The sequence below is a fragment of the Pogona vitticeps genome, chromosome 5, assembly GCF_051106095.1.
Source record: "Pogona vitticeps strain Pit_001003342236 chromosome 5, PviZW2.1, whole genome shotgun sequence".
NCBI classification, from domain to species: Eukaryota; Metazoa; Chordata; class Lepidosauria; order Squamata; family Agamidae; genus Pogona; species Pogona vitticeps.
This window is the reverse complement of record NC_135787.1, coordinates 157,067,164-157,083,250: the sequence shown is the minus strand read 5'-3', so window position 1 is coordinate 157,083,250 and position 16,087 is coordinate 157,067,164. Positions and strand designations below refer to the sequence as shown.

At 38.8% G+C, this 16,087-nt stretch overlaps 1 protein-coding gene across 4 annotated transcripts in view; it reads right to left on the bottom strand.

Annotated features, from left to right (window-relative positions):
* The window catches only part of CFAP54 (cilia and flagella associated protein 54), a 142,115-nt gene that overhangs the window by 68,596 nt on the left and 57,432 nt on the right, over positions 1–16,087 (bottom strand). For all 4 annotated transcript variants that reach the window (XM_078376053.1, XM_078376052.1, XM_073000249.2 and 1 more), the window contains 7 exons: positions 15,041–15,140; positions 10,177–10,260; positions 7,922–8,048; positions 7,290–7,392; positions 5,648–5,745; positions 4,871–5,101; positions 2,419–2,561 (listed from right to left, as the gene is read on the bottom strand). In XM_078376053.1, coding sequence (XP_078232179.1) covers positions 2,419–2,561; positions 4,871–5,101; positions 5,648–5,745; positions 7,290–7,392; positions 7,922–8,048; positions 10,177–10,260; positions 15,041–15,140 — 886 coding nt within the window. The remainder of the gene's footprint in view (positions 1–2,418; positions 2,562–4,870; positions 5,102–5,647; positions 5,746–7,289; positions 7,393–7,921; positions 8,049–10,176; positions 10,261–15,040; positions 15,141–16,087) is intronic.

The window sequence follows — 16,087 nt, the reverse complement described above, 5'->3', positions numbered from 1 at the left end:
AAAAAGAGCTACACATGTTGTGATAGATCCCGAAAGATTCAGAAGAGCTACTTGTCAATTAATCCAGGGAGTCATTGGATTCAGGTTTTCCTTTTGTTCATGACATTCTGGAGAACATCATAAGGGAACTATCATGTGCTTAACCTTAAGACACACATTTGGAACACTAAGTGGAATTTAAAAATGGCCTCAGAACACCTGTTTTAGGATAGTTGTCAACTGAATAATACTGTTTCTAATTAAAACAGGTTGGTGTGCTAAGAAATGAATTGAAGTAGTTGCATTATTTCAGAATATATCTTCAAGACCATTTAGATACTAATTGTGTATATAAAATGAAAGTCAATAAACAAATTCATGAATAAGATACATAAATAATCTGCTTCCGGAATTAAATGCATTTTTTTCACCCAGGAATGTATGGGCTTATTTATTTATTTATTTATTTGATTTATACCCCGCCTATCTGGTCCGCACGGACCACTCTAGGCTTAGGACTTTCTCACCCATTTTATTAGAGTAGCCACTGAGAAAAGCTAAGTTTATATGACTTCCTTAGTCTTCAAAAGCAAATGAACTGACATATGACATTCAATTTATTCCTTAATCTGCAGCAGCTCTACTTCACTGCAAACATTAATGTTAAACAAATTAAAAGATAACCAAAACAATACGAAAAGAACCTGTTTTATTTTGCCACCCTTAGCATTCACATCACTCCTCAACTGAAGAGAGATTCCTAACAAACATAAAATGCAAGCAAGTAAATAAGTAAGAAAGACATGTCATTAAACATATAGGAAGGAAAAGATTTAAAAGATGTAGAGGTTATATAAATAATATACCGAATGATTCAGCAGTATGAAATTCTGAACACAAGGTCCAGGACATTCCCCTTTGGCTGTAAGAAGCAAAATTCTTCATTTGAAGCTCCAAGTACTGTATAAGCCTAGGGCACTACAGTTTATGAGAAAGGATGGCAAGACATAAGAAATTGCAAAAGAAAATGGATGTGTTTAAGGTACAGGAGAAAGTGGAGAAAGAAGCAAATAAACAGAGTCTTTTAAAATATTTACAAGGAGCTCATTAAAATGGGATAAAATTGTTCATTTATCCTCTAAGGATTGGCAAGATAATTTTAACAACCTAACTCTAAGTATTAGGAAAAACTGAAGTGTATGAACACTTCAGTATGCCTTAAGTAAGTTACAGAAATCATTCTGTGAACATATCAATAAAATGGTTCTTTTTTCTTAAAGATAGTTTACAGAGCAGTCATAGATTACCATAGATTGGTTGGGCCCATTCCCATTCTGATTCAGGCTTTTTACAATATTTATGGCCTATTCTTTGTAACAAAAAGACTGTCCCCTATTCCCCAACTCATCAAAATTTCCAGGTCATGTGCTGGACACAGAGACATAAGCTGAGGCAGAAGCAGGTCGAAATAAGGCAGGTAGGTAGATTCAGAACATAGATGTGCCGTACAGTACGTTACTAAGTACCTATAAAATGGACAATCAGGACAGGATCAAGGATTTAAGTACACCAGAGCCATGGAAGCAGCATAAGTAGCGGGGGAATCAGGATAGCAAAGGCTATAATTTGAAAAAAAAAGGTGTACCTTGAACAAGAGATGCAGGAAGAGGGGCAGCAGCAATGGACAATGCAGCGCAGACTACAAGATGTAAGCAGGGCTAAGCTCAGACTTTGACAAGCAGTAGATGAGATGGACAAAACAGACACAGTGGAAGCACACCCTGAATACTTGGTTTGAATTCATGATAATTAACAATTATGGACTTCATTTTCCTGAATCCTAATTATTTCCAATCCAAAGGCAAGGATGATTGATGTGTATATTGTAATTAAACCACTAAAAATCACCAACATAAGATAGATTTCAATCCCATACAGGTCTCTCCTACAGGCAGGGAACTACAGAGCTGAGGATGGTGCAGAGAAAACATTAAAGATCCAAAATTTATGGCCAAATGTGCAAGCCATGTTCCATGTTTTTAAATTTTAGTTTCAGTCCGTTCAGATCGTTGGCTAAGCAACTCAGTGGTAGGGCGGTACAATGTCTGCACTCATTATTTTAAAATTGTTCACACGAAAATAATCTCAGAACTACAGCCCTGGATGGGACCCTGATGTTTCGCCAGTCTCTGTGGATGGCATCTTCAGAGGACTGGAGTAGGAACTCTTCAGAGGACTGGAGTAGGAACTCTGTCCATGCATGGACAGAGTTCCTACTCCAGTCCTCTGAAATTGCCAGCCACAGAGACTGGCGAAATGTCAGGAAGAACAACCTTCAGAACACGGCCAAAGAGCCTGAAAAAACCCACAACAACCGTAAGATCCCGGCTGTGAACGCCTTCGAGAATACAATGTTTATCGTTGACTTATATCTATTACCTGTTTTCTTTCTGATTTTTCCTGATGGTATTCTTCCAAAAAACATAGTTTTAAAAGATTTCACATCCTCTTCCATTGTTGCTGTCATCAGTATGGTGCCTGAATTGTTCAATGAGAATATTTCAGGGTCCAGCTCATCATACCTGCAACAGCCAAGTGGGGAGGGGAAGAGCTAATTATTAGTCACAGGATAATGAACGCGCAGTACAAAAAGATGTGAAACATTTATCTTCTAGCATTGTTATTTTGCAAATATATCAGGAAGCTATTAAGAGAAAATGAGTTATGCCTTGCATACTTCAGTGAAAGTCTGCAGTCATAGGATGCCCCACTTATAACTTCTCACTCTGTATGTTCTTATTATATGTGTTGCAGTTCTGGCAACACATACCGTGTTTCCCCGAAAATAAGACAGGGTCTTATATTAATTTTTCCCTTTAAAAAATGCATTAGGACTTATTTTCAGGCAATGGTTTATTTTTTTCAAGAACAATAATCTACATTTCTTCAATTACCATCATTTATTTTATTTATTTATTATTAATTTGTTCCTGTTCCCGTTCCCCGTCTTTAAAGTACCCAGTGCCACTTCCACCAGGGGTGCGTCTGCCGCTGCCAGGAGGCGCCACGATGGTAGCTGGGGTTCCTCCAGTGGTGGTGCCTGGGCTGAGGCCTCCCACTGGGGCTGGCGGGCACTGGGTTTGTTTTGAGGGAAACAACAGCAGCAGTGAAGAGGGAGGCGTCGGTGTAGAAGGGGGTGGGGTCCAAAGCCCACGAGCCCAGTTGAGGAAAGGGTGGCGGCTGCTTCACCATGTGGCCCTGCCAGCAGCACCCAGCACCGAAGAGGGATCCGAACAAGGGGAGGGTTAAAAGAGTTATGGTAGGAGAAAGAGGGGAGGAAGAAATTAAAGGCAGGGCGAGGGCTGGCGGGCTGGCGGGGGCTCCAATTGCCTCGCCCCTCCAACCTTGTGCTTTGTTAGCCTCGCCTGGGCACATGCTGGAGGGGGGGAAGCACACCCACTGCAGAAGCGCAAGCCCCAAAAGCTGTTGGGAACTCAGCAGCCAAAAAGCACATTTCTGGCAGCGTGCAGCTCCTTCCCCCCTGGCTGCCCAGCCCCTCTGTGAGTGAAGGAAGTGGGAGAGGAGGGGAAGAAGTTTTAAGTGTTTCTTGAGGGCTTGGGAAGATCCCAGTGAGTCCCTGGTGGAGGGCAGGGTTTCACTTAACTAGGGCCTATTTTCCAGGTAGAGCTTATATTTAAATCATCTTGAAAAATCATACTAGGGCTTATTTTCAGGGTAGGGCTTATTTTTGGGGAAACACGGTACTGGTTCTAGTTTTGTTTACCAGTGTACCTATTTCACTTACTGAATGCATTTGTTTTCTGAAGCATTTGCCAAGTTCAAAGAAACATAATAAAAGAATTAAAGTAATATATATTTGCAAGTTGAAACAAATGTGGAAAGATTTAGAAGTCAAACCACCTAGAGATCCTTGAACCCTTCAGATCTAGGGCACAGTCCAAACCATACCAAGTACCAAAACAGTGTAAATGAAATGGTATGTTAAGACAGTCCTGTCTATGAAAATAAACTGTAAAGCACTGAAGCACCTACTTGTTTCTTTTTTCCTTTTCAGGCCTTTCCATTTGCATATTAATTTCAAGAAGGGGTAATTAAGAAGTACAATAGGAAAGAACTCTTGCTGATTTTCCTTTCTTGAGCAAGTTACAGTGTTAGATAAGCAAAAAGCCGTTTTAAACAAGAAAAAGGCATCACAGGAAGAACGAGATCAGTCTACTCAAGTGTGTATCATATCTTCCACTAAAGCAGGCTTGTCCAACCTGCAGCCCGTGGGCCGCATTTGGCCCAGGTCGGTTCATAATGCGGCCCAGTGCAATTTTTTATTTTTAAAGAAATTCCAAAGTTTCAAGTTACACTGCTGGCGCTTGCGGCGGGAATGTGGCCAGGGCACGTCACAATGGTAGGGGGGGGAGAGGGAAGGAAGGAGCGGGAGGGGAGGGGAGAGGGAGGCTGTGTGACTGCATTGCGCCATCCCCGTCAATAGGTGGACCCCCTCCCAGCCCCATAAAGCCACTGGAGTCGAAGCTGGCAGCCTCTGTTGTTTGAGATCGCAGCTGCCGGTGAGCGTGCTTGGAGCGGGGCTGTGGAGGACAGCTAGGGCTGCCCCCCCATGTGGCCCAAACCAAATTTATGTGCGGCCCAAACCAAATTTTCATCTTCTAATGTGGCCCAGGGAAGGTGAAAGGTTGGACACCCCTGCACTAAAGTAAACTAGATATTGTCTTGTGAAGACAAAGGGTGAGGAATAAATGGAACACTTCTGAAAAGGTGTAACAGACCAGACTTCCAGGACATTAGCCCATGAGAGACTAATAACTAAATTTATTGCACTACATTCATTGACTAACAATTGCATTCCATTATATTTTACCTGTTCAAATTTTGTAACGAATTAAAATCAGTATTATAGAGGTCTTCTATCCGTTTTTTAAACAAATTGAAGTGAACAATTGACAGGTAAATGTTTAACTGAGACCTCCATGGCATTTCTTCAACATATATCCAACGGAACCTTCTTCGTTTTAGGAAGACATTGGAACGTAAATTCAGCTTGTGCACAAACATGTGCATAGCAAATTTTCGTGATTCTTCTTTTTCTCTCCTGAATAAAACCGAAATAACAGTATATTAGAATACAAAAATAAAACAGTTACCAAAAAATTATTATTATATATTATTATTATCTCATCCTCCATTTTCCCTCCCACTCATTTACTTTGTGAATGCTCATGCTTCTCTGGCGGTATGAAGTAAAAGAGAGAGAAAAAAATCTCTCCCCAATTTCCAGAGGTACAATTCACTGTCCACATAAAAGCAGATCTGGGAGATAATATCCAGTAGAATTTGGGATGGCTGCATTTCCCATATCTGCTTTTTTTTCTCATCTATTCACATTTGCCATGCTGTAGAGAGAAAAGTGGTTAATAGGGATTGGATACAGTTGAGTGCCAAACCAGGAGTCTACAATGATATGAAATACTAATTCTGATTTATTTCCTAGAATGGAAAACTTGTCACCCAGTGAAAATTAAAGAATAAAAAAGTCATTAAGATATTTTTCTAACCCCTTCAATGAAACATGCCACCACAGCAGAAAAAAACATACATAACAGCATTTTATTTAGACCACATAAAACAGCTGAATTACCTTTCTGAGTCATATGATCTGCCTGGACATTTATTAAAATATTTAAACTCTTTTTTCTTAAGAGTCTTTGATCTCCTGGGTGCTGGTGATCCTGTCATCTGAACAAAAATATATTGCTATGTCACAATAGTTAACATCTGTCCAATATTTAAAATTAAAATCTGTAATTATGTACTTGACAGACAAGAACATCCAGATTTTCTGAGTAAACTTTGTCGGGGGGGGGGATAAATAAATAAATAAATAAATAAATAAATAAATAAATAAATAAATAAATAAATAAATAAATAAATAAATAAATTTATTTATTTATTTATTTATTTATTTATTTATTTTAAAAAATAGTATTCCAAAATTCAGCAACAGATAGATGAATAGAAGAAAATATATTATTCTTAAGTTTTTATTAAAAATTGTAATTTATTTTGAATTAGTATTTATAAAATACCTGTGTATTTACTTAGCCATTACAGTCCAAAGCAAGCCTCTGTGATGGTGCAGAGACCCATTTGTAAGGAATCACAGAAACCATGAAGAACTATGTTATGTTTGACATGTTTTGACATTTTCCACTTTTGACAGGTTCCCCAAGTGGCCTTGGAGGGAAGACTAAGCCTAACATGCTTTCTCTTCAGCTACGTGAACCCAGGCACATTTAATATATCATACAATTAAATACTTTTAAAATACTTCTTCCCTCAAATTTACATTTCAAATACAGTGTACTGTAAATTCATCTTCTGACAATCCAGCCTGACTCCATTGCCTTGCCAGATGTACTATTAATAAATGTATCTTCCTGCTTAGGAAGGAAGGGAAGATTATAAGATTTTGGATATTCAATCACATATCTCAGTAATCAGGGAGAAAACGAGGTAGGCCAACAACAGAATTCTTTCAATTTGTTGAGGACAAGAGAGATTTTTTAAGTGGAATGTGATTAAAGCTTACCCATTTCCTCAGCAGATAAAGTATTGGGAAAAGTTTTGGCAAACGCCCTGTTCCTACTCAGGGATAAACAGTTGTGACAAGCTAATCTTACCAAAGGGAGGTTAGAAAATGGCACTTTTTACCCCCATCCCATTTCCCATTATACATGGTCCGCTTGGATAAAAGGCACAATTAGACACTTCAAGCTTTACGAAGGTAGCAGAATTGTAAGGCTGAACTACAGTATAATTGAATAGCAGCTGTACTAGACCAGTTGGCAAAATGAAAAAAAAAAAACAACCTTTATTTCTTTCTATAGGAAATATAATGTGGAAACCTTTCACCAATTATAACTATATAGTGGCTAAAGCCCCCATGTAAGTCAAACCCTTTAAGGATCACATAGCATCAAATAATGCTTCAGTTTGATTTTTTTTTTCAAAACATCAGTCCAAAATATATAAGCAAATTCACTTTTAATATGCCTGGCATGAATCTCAAAGTAGATGGAGAATTTCACAATTTTTCTATGGAGTTAAGCTGCCACTGAAACTCTGCTATATTTTTTAAAACCAAAAAAACTTTCACATGAGTAGGTTTGGTGAGTCACTAGTCCATATCTAATATTTTAATTGACAATTAATGCACGTTTGAAAACATCAACTGGCCCATTCCCAAGTCTGGGTGAGAAAATAAGATACAACCTGCTTACCTTGTTAAATTCTAGTGTTGCGAGTTTCTTTTTCTCTGCAGATCCATGAGATTTTCTACCTTTTCTTGAAGTACGCTTGATACCAAGAACGAATCTATTCCGCCTGATAAACAAACAAACAAACTGAAAATAATTTTTGTATCGGCAGAGAAAGCAAGAATCAGTTTTTGATATTCAGTGTGGGCAACCATTTATCCCTGCCTTCCAAAAGATCTTTAGAATTCAGAATCGACATCCACAAAATACACAGCATCATTAAATGACATTCTACTTCAATATTAATTGTGAATGTTCTGTATTTCACAACAATGAGACCTTTCATAATTAAAATACATAAGAAAAAAGTTAAAAATGATATTTAAGAGAAAATTATCAAAGAAAATGTCACAGAATCCTGGCTCAAAAGCTATTGCTACAGTATCAGTCATTAGAATGCTGATTACAAACTATGTAGAAAATACATCCAAGCAACACTGTATGCAAGTATATTTTGGCTAATGTTGGAGGAAGGGCCATTTTGTTGCAGCTATAACTTCTGAAGTTTTGTTGCTGGCCAGACCTAAGGAATATTTTCAGTTAAATAGCTGAAGTAGAAAAAGGGGTTTGCTCTTACATTTCTATACTGTACTTACTTCTTAAGATAATCATGTACTTCTTCCGCCCACTCTAATATTCTTGCAAATTTTTCTTCTTGTAGTGCTTTGTATACAAGTTTAACAAAATATTCAAGGAAGCGGGGACTCTTCTTGAATTTCATCACTGTATAAATATAAAACAATTTTCATTATTCCATGTCATTTTACATATAAGATTATTTTATCTTTTTATTGCTTATTTATTTATAAATGATTGCCATTGATATTAATATTTTTATTGCATTCAACAAAGCAAACTTAATTATAATGGCTGAAATCCAGTAGTGTAAAGTTATGCTACATAACTGTTCATTACTGGGATTAGAAGTTTCCTGCTCCACCCATCGCTCTCAAGGTTGTGAGGCTTCCTTGGGATCTCTTTTGTCCCGAGGAAAGCCCTAGAAGCTGTGGGACAGCAGGAAATCAGAAACTTCTAATTTGCAGAAAATGGCCATGGCTGATGACATTGTTAGCCTTATGTGGCATAACTTTACACTACTGGATTTCAGACAATATGTTAAAAAAAATTAAAAAAAATAGGACAAAATTTAACAACTGCACTGAAATTTCTGTAAAAATACATGGAGACTTCAAAGCACTGTTAAACTAGCAAAACCATGTATACAGGAGAAAATGATAAACTTTGTATCTTACACCTTTAATATTGGGCATGTTGCAGTTTATAAAATGCAACATTCAGAAGTGAAAGTACACAGAACTAGGAATGCAAATAAGGATATCTACAACAATTCCTTAACATCCAGAATCCTGTTGCCAATTATGGTTTAGGTACCCAATCACACATCAGGGAATGCAACCAACACCTTGTTAATAAGCAGTGCCATAAATCAGCAAAAGGATTTTGCCCAAAACCTCAAATAGTGTAAAAAGCAGAAAGAAAAAAATGTGTTTCTAATTCCTTTGTAGGTTAGGTCCTTGTCGGGGTCACAAAATGAGAAGACTAATGGGCTTTGTGATCACAAGCAATTAGGATAGCAAATAGTCTCTTAGAGATAGAAGTTAAAGAAGTCAGCCATACACAGGGATGTCTGCCAGCAGTGCTCTTGATGGGCGACTAGTCTGAGGAAGCAGAATGAGAAGTCTTCTGCCCCACCCCCAGGAGGACTGTGCTTTTATTAACCTTACAAGCTCACAGATAGTTGACAGTGTACAGTTGACAGAGTTCAGATAGGACAATGGTTACATAATGCCATTATGATTGGCCCAAGGAAAGGCAATTAAGCAAGCCCTCTATCACCTATGAGAAAGAAGAATGGTAGGCAGTCATGCCCTTCAGAAGCAGCTGTGATGTCATCCAGGATGATTTACCCTACTACTGTAGATTAAGCCAACAGCTTAGCAACCTTGGGAATGGCACCCCCACAGAAACTGAACAGTCCTGATACGTGAAAGCAAATGAACAACAATTCTTGACTCTGATGCCATAGCTAGACACACTTTGAAGAGCAGTACACTTTCTGGATTCATTAGCCCTTGTGCAAAGACTTCGGGAGCTTCAGTAAAGTACTTTCAATGGGTTCACTGAATCACAGTTTGGCAAGACTCAATATATATAAGCTGAAATCCAACTGTTTAGCATAGTAAGTCACACTAGAGTAGCGGGGATTTAGTGAGTCAACTCTTCTACACTTTCCATTATATTCAAATAGACCCCCTCTAGCAGAATTAGAGTGGGCCCATTTGAACCAATGGAATATATGGAGGACTCAATGGGCCTACTTTACTGCAACTTACTATGCTAAACAAGAAAACTTCAATGTAGTGCCTCCACATATAATACTTCAATTCCAAAAAAATTAAAACATTTCCTTTAATTTTATCAACAAATATTGGTATAAATGCATTCAATTAAGTCAGACTTATAAGATGCAATCTTGACAACTATAAAAAGCATTTAAGTCATCTAGATTCCAGTGGAATATACAAACTGATTAAAATTAAAAGAGACAGCACAATCAATGAGTGTCACAAAAGCATACAGATCGTTTCTACTCTCAGATGTGGCCCATGATGATTCATGTCTGATAAAGGAACCTAGTGGTATGTATATTTAAACAGAATACAATTTATGACTCAGATTTCACAGTAAAATTAGTAGAGTTTAAGAGTAAGATGACCAGACCAAAAGATAGATTTGAATTTTTTTAAAAGGTACATCTTTTGCTTTTCAGAATAATCTTTTATTTCATTTGTGAAAATATTGAACAAACTGCAAAAAATTTAATTGTTACCTTCTTTAAAAGCAGATTTTGTTTGCCAATTTGAAACTACTGGATACAAGAGAAAAGAATCTTCATCTCCAGTAAGTTCCTGTCCTAAATCAAGCAGATGAAACAAAAATGCAACATGAAAAAGACTAATTTGGAAGATATGTAAACTGTGGACACAATCAAGCAACAGTTAAGCACTTTTACACAAAATTACATTTAGGGCTAGAGATTTATTAATGTATTTACTCCCTGTACAATAGTGGTACTTACAACAGTTAACAACAATACTAAACTACTAGGTACAATGCAACTGAATCATAAAAGCATATGCCTTAAAAGATATCAGTAAAAAGAAACAAATAGGACCTCCTAGTTAAAACTTACCGCAGCAAAAAACTTCAAAGCCAGATACCTGCCTGAATAAAAACATCTTGGAATTACAGAACTGTACAACTGGAATGAGCCCCAAGGGTCTTAGGGTCCTCCACCACCCCGGCAAGAAATCTACAGTTAAAGCATCCATGACAGATGGTCTTCTGACAAGTATAATAAACCAAAACCATTAAACAACTGTCTTCCAACAAGGCCTCCAATAAGTGAGAGACCTGTGTTGACCTGCAAAGGTAGTTGATACCACTGTTCTTCTTAGTTTACTTTCTGCACTAACATGGGTGCAGCCAGTTCCTGAATCTGGGAGTAAGCACTCTTTCCACCATATGTGCCTTTAATTCTGAAAGGGCAGGAAGGGTGCAATTTTTCAAATAGCCTGATCTCAACTTCTATAGAGCTCCCTAGGGCATAATCAGTATTTGAAATTGTCTACAAGTGTAAGACAGCTGTGGGCTTGCCAGATCTCCAGCAGAGCTCTGTAAGAAATCACAGGAATGTTGTAGAGGCTATGATTTGTGGAACATCAGTTTATCTGACCTGACTAGGGTGGGTGGGTTTGGAATCAATGAATTCTGGAGTAACTTCCAGCTCTCCAATTTTATGATTCCAAAATCTGTGCATAATCTAGATCCTTTTCTCCAAATCACACCATCTTTACAAGCCAGTTAAAAGGGAGAGCATTCTGAAAATTTCCCCCCAGGACAGCACTTTGAGTGCAAGGAGAATGCACTATTAAATAAAATGCAAGTTCCTGGCTGTGTATTTTCATACATTTTATATCTCTTCCATTTATGAGTCATCTCTCATTTTGAAAGTGCCTAAGGTCACCAACCCCTTCACAGTTCCTGCCTTGTCGTGGCGAAGGGGCTTGAGTAACTCAGAGAAGCTATGGGCTATGCCGTGCAGGGACACCCAAGACGGACAGGTCATAGTGGAGAGTTCTGACTAAACGTGATCCACCTGGAAGCAGGAACTGGCAAGCCACTCCAGTATCTTTGCCAAGAAAACCCCATGAACAGAAACAAAAGGCTAAAAGATATGGCGCTGGAAGATGAGACCTGCAGGTTGGAAGGCATCCAACATGCTACTAAGGAAGAGCGGAGGACAAGGACAAGTAGCTCCAGAGCTAATGAAGTGGTTCGGCCAAAGTCAAAAGGACACTCAGCTGCAGATATGCATGGAAATGAAAGGAAAGTCCAATGCTGCAAAGAAAAATACTGCATAGGAACCTGGAATGTAAGATCTATGAACCTTGGTAAGCTGGATATGGTCAAACAGGAGATAGAAAGAATAAACATTGACATCCTAGGCATCAGTGAACTAAAATGGACAGGAATTCAATTCAGACGATTATCATATCTACTATTCTGGGCAAGAATCCCATAGAAGAAATGGAGTAGCCCTCATAGTCAACAAAAGAGTGGGAAAAGCTGTACTGGGATACAATCTCAAAAATGATAGAATGGTTACAGTACAAATCCAAGGCAGACCTTTCAACATCACAGTCATCCAAGTTTATGCACCAACCACCAATGCTGAAGAGTCTGAAATTGACCAATTCTATGAAGACTTACAACACCTTCTAGAACTGACACGAAAGAAAGATGTTCTTCTCATTATAGGGGATAAGAACGCTAAAGTAGGGAGTCAAGAGATAAAAGGAACAACAAGTAAGTTTGGCCTTGGAGTTCAAAACGAAGCAGGCTAATAAGAGTTTTGTCAAGAGAACAAGCTGGTCACCACAAACACACTTTTCCAACAACACAAGAGGCGACTCTACACATGGAAATCACCAGATGGGCAATACCAAAATCAGATTGATTATGTTCTCTGCAGCCAAAGATGGAGAAGCTCTATACAGTCAGCAAAAACAAGACCTGGAGCTGATTGTAGCTCTGATCATTAGCTTCATATAGCAAAATTCAAGCTTAAACTGAAGAAAGTAGGAAAAACCACTGGGCTAGTCAGGTATAGTAAAGGTAAAGGTTCCCCTTGACATTTTAGTCAGTCGTTGTCGACTCTAGGGGGCGGTGCTCATCCCCATTTCCAAGCCATAGTGCCAGTGTTTGTCCAAAGACAGTTTCCGTTGTCACGTGGCCAGCGCGGCTATACACGGAACACTGTTTACCTTCCCACCAAGATGGTACCTATTTATCTACTCGCATTTACATGCTTTCGAACTGCTCGGTTGCCGAGGAGCTGGGACAAAGCGACAGGAGCTCACTCCTTTGCGTGGATTCGATCTTACGACTGCTGGTCTTCTAACCCTGCAGCACACAAAGTCTTCTGCAGTTTAGCCCGCAGCGCCACTACATCCCATGGGCTAGTCAGGTATAATCTAAACCAAATACCTTATGAATAGATAGTGGAAGTGAAGGACAGATTTAAGGCACTAGATTTGGTGGACAGAGTGCCTGAAGAACTAGGGATGGAGGCTCATAACGTGGTACAGGAGACAGAAACAAAAACCTTCCCAAAGAAAAGGAAATGCAAGAAAGCAAAGTGGCTGTCCAACAAGGCCTTACAAATAGCAGAAAAGAGGGGAAACAAAATGCAAGGGAGATAGGGAAAGTTGCAGAAAATTGAATGCACACTTCCAAAGAATAGCAAGGAGAGACAAGAGGGCCTTCTTAAATGAACAGTGCAAAGATATAGAGGAAAATAATAGAAAGGGAAAAACCAGAGTTGTGTTCAAGAAAATTGGAGATATTAAAGGAACATTTTGTGCAAAGGTGGGCATGACAAAGGACAAAAATTGTAGGGACCTCACAGAAGCAGACAACATCAAGAATACATAGAGGAATTATACCAGAAAAATCTGAATTCCTGGACAACCCAGATAGTGTGGCTGCTGACTTTGAGCCAGACATCCTGGAGAGTGAAGTCAAGTGGGCCTTAGAAAGCACGGCTAACAACAAGGCCAGTGGAGGTGATGGCATTCCAATTAAACTATTGACAAGGTAGGCTTCAGCAGTATGTGAACTGAGAACTCCCAGAAGTACAAGCTGGATTTCGAAGGGACAGAGGAACTAGAGACTAAATTGCTAACATGCGCTGGATTATGGAGAAAGCCAGCGAGTTCCAGAAAAACTTCTGCTTCATTGGCTACGTAAAAGCCTTTGACTGTGTGGACCACAAGAAACTATGGCAAGTTCTTAAGGAAATGGGAGTGCCTGATCACCTTATCTATCTCCTGAGAAATCTATACGTGGGACAGGAAGCAACAGTTAGAATTGGATATGGAACAACTGATTGGTTCAAAATTGGGAAAGGAGTACGACAAGGCTGTATATTGTCTCCCTGCTTATTTAACTTATATGCGGAACATATCATGCAAAAGGCTGGACTGTATGAATCCCAAAACGGAATTAAGATTGTCGGAAGAAATATCAACAACCTCCGATATGCAGATGATACCACTCTGATGGCAGAAAGTGAGGAGGAATTAAAGAACCTCTTAATGAAGGTTAAAGAGGAGAGCGCAAAAATGGTCTGAAGCTCAATATCAAAAAACTAAGATCATGGCCACTGGTCCCATCACCTCCTGGCAAATAGAAGGGGAAGATATGGAGGCAGTGACAGATTTTACTTTCTTGGCAACCACGAAATTAAAAGACGCCTGCTTCTTGGGAGGAAAGAGATGACAAACCTAGACAGAATCTTAAAAATCAGAGACATCACCTTGTGGACAAAGGTCCACATAGTCAAAGCTATGGTTTTTCCAGTAGCGATGTATGGAAGTGAAAGCTGCACAATAAAGAAAGCTGACCGCTGAAGAATTTATGCTTTTTAATTGTGGTGCTGGAGGAGACTCTTGAGAGTCTCCTGGACTGCAAGGAGAACGAACCTATCCATTCTAAAGGAAATCAACCCTGGGTGCTCACTGGGAGGACAGATCTTGAAGCTGAGGCTCCACTACTTTGGCCATCTCATGAGAGGAGAAGACTCCCTGGAAAAGCCCCTGATGTTGGGAAAGTGTGAAGGCAAGAGGAGAAGGGGACAACAGAGGATGAGATGGATGGACAGTATCATTGAAGCTACCAACATGAATTTGATCAACCTCCAGGAGGCAGTGGAAGACAGAAGGGCTTGGCGTGCTCTGGTTCATGGGGTCACGAAGAGTCGGACACAAGTTAACTACTAAACAACAACAACAACAACAACAACAAGGTCACCAAGATTATAAAAATGTTCTGTGGGTAGAAAATACCTGAGAAGATCTGAAATTCTTTGAAGTTTGATAGACTAGTAGCAATATAACAATTGTGTTAAAAACAAAATAAAAGATTAGTAAAAACAACCAGGTTTGAAGGTTGACAGATTTCATATTTAAAGGTCACACCAACAACGGATTAACACAGAAGTAAGATTAATATGAATCTTATATCATCATCTCTATTTACTATTCAAAGAAGGAGCAACAAAATCCACAGCTTATGCTTAATGTCTTTAGGGTATGTAATAGGCTTAGTAGAGATTAAAAAATCAAATGTACCTGGTTTTGTCAGTTTGAGCAGGTTACTTTCCAGAGCTTCTAAGTTCTCATTTACTTTTTCAACTGCAGCTATTTGTGCTTTCAGCCTTTTGGAAGGAGCCTGGAATAATTAGCTAATAGATTATTATTTTCCCAATTAATTTAGTTCCAAAACAACTACAGGTACAGATACTAGAATAATTGTACAAATCATAAATGGTAGTATTTCTGGTGGCTAGGGAAAAATATATTTTATTTGCATATAATTTCAGCGCTAATCCATGATTCATGTAGCTCCTAAATACACTGCTGAAATCAATTAGGTTTATAAATTTCATCCCCAAGTAACCATTTCCCTTGTTACAGCAGGAATTTGGTACAGATGCCCCCCAGGTATTGCTGGACTACAACTCTTATCATTCCCCACCATGGGGTATACTGGCTGGCCCACATAGGAATTTCATTCCAATAGTGCCTGGAAGTCTGAGGGAAATTAAATGTGAAAAAATATAGTCTCTGGTAACTATATTAAATATTAAATGCAGATAACAAACATCTTTACATTGCTATGATAATTAACATCTCAATCAACAGAAAGGTGATGGCAGTTCAAATTACAGGTGGCAGAAGTGACCTATTTAAGACAGGAAATTGTGCACCTGTAATTTCATTCTGGAGTCCCCCTTTGAAGTTTTTCATTTACTAGCCACTTTCAGATCAACAACAGAGTGTTGTAACAGGTGAATTTTTTTCCTCCACTGGGTGTGTTTTGTTTATTTAGGCCTCTAAGACAAGCCTGCTAAGTTGAGCAGACTGCCAACCGTACCTGGTAGCCTAATCAACACACAAGATTTTGTGTGTTTTGTATGTTTTCAGTTTGCTCCAAAATGCCCAAACAGAATGGTCATACACATGACAGGTAACACTACATGGCTTTTTGGATGTAAAGGGCTTCACCTTTTGCAAAACTACATTAGTTAGCCTCTTCATCAGAAAAGCAATTATTAAGTACAATATTATAGATAAAATATATACTAAAGAAAGCTGGAATGAAAAGCAAGCAGTTAC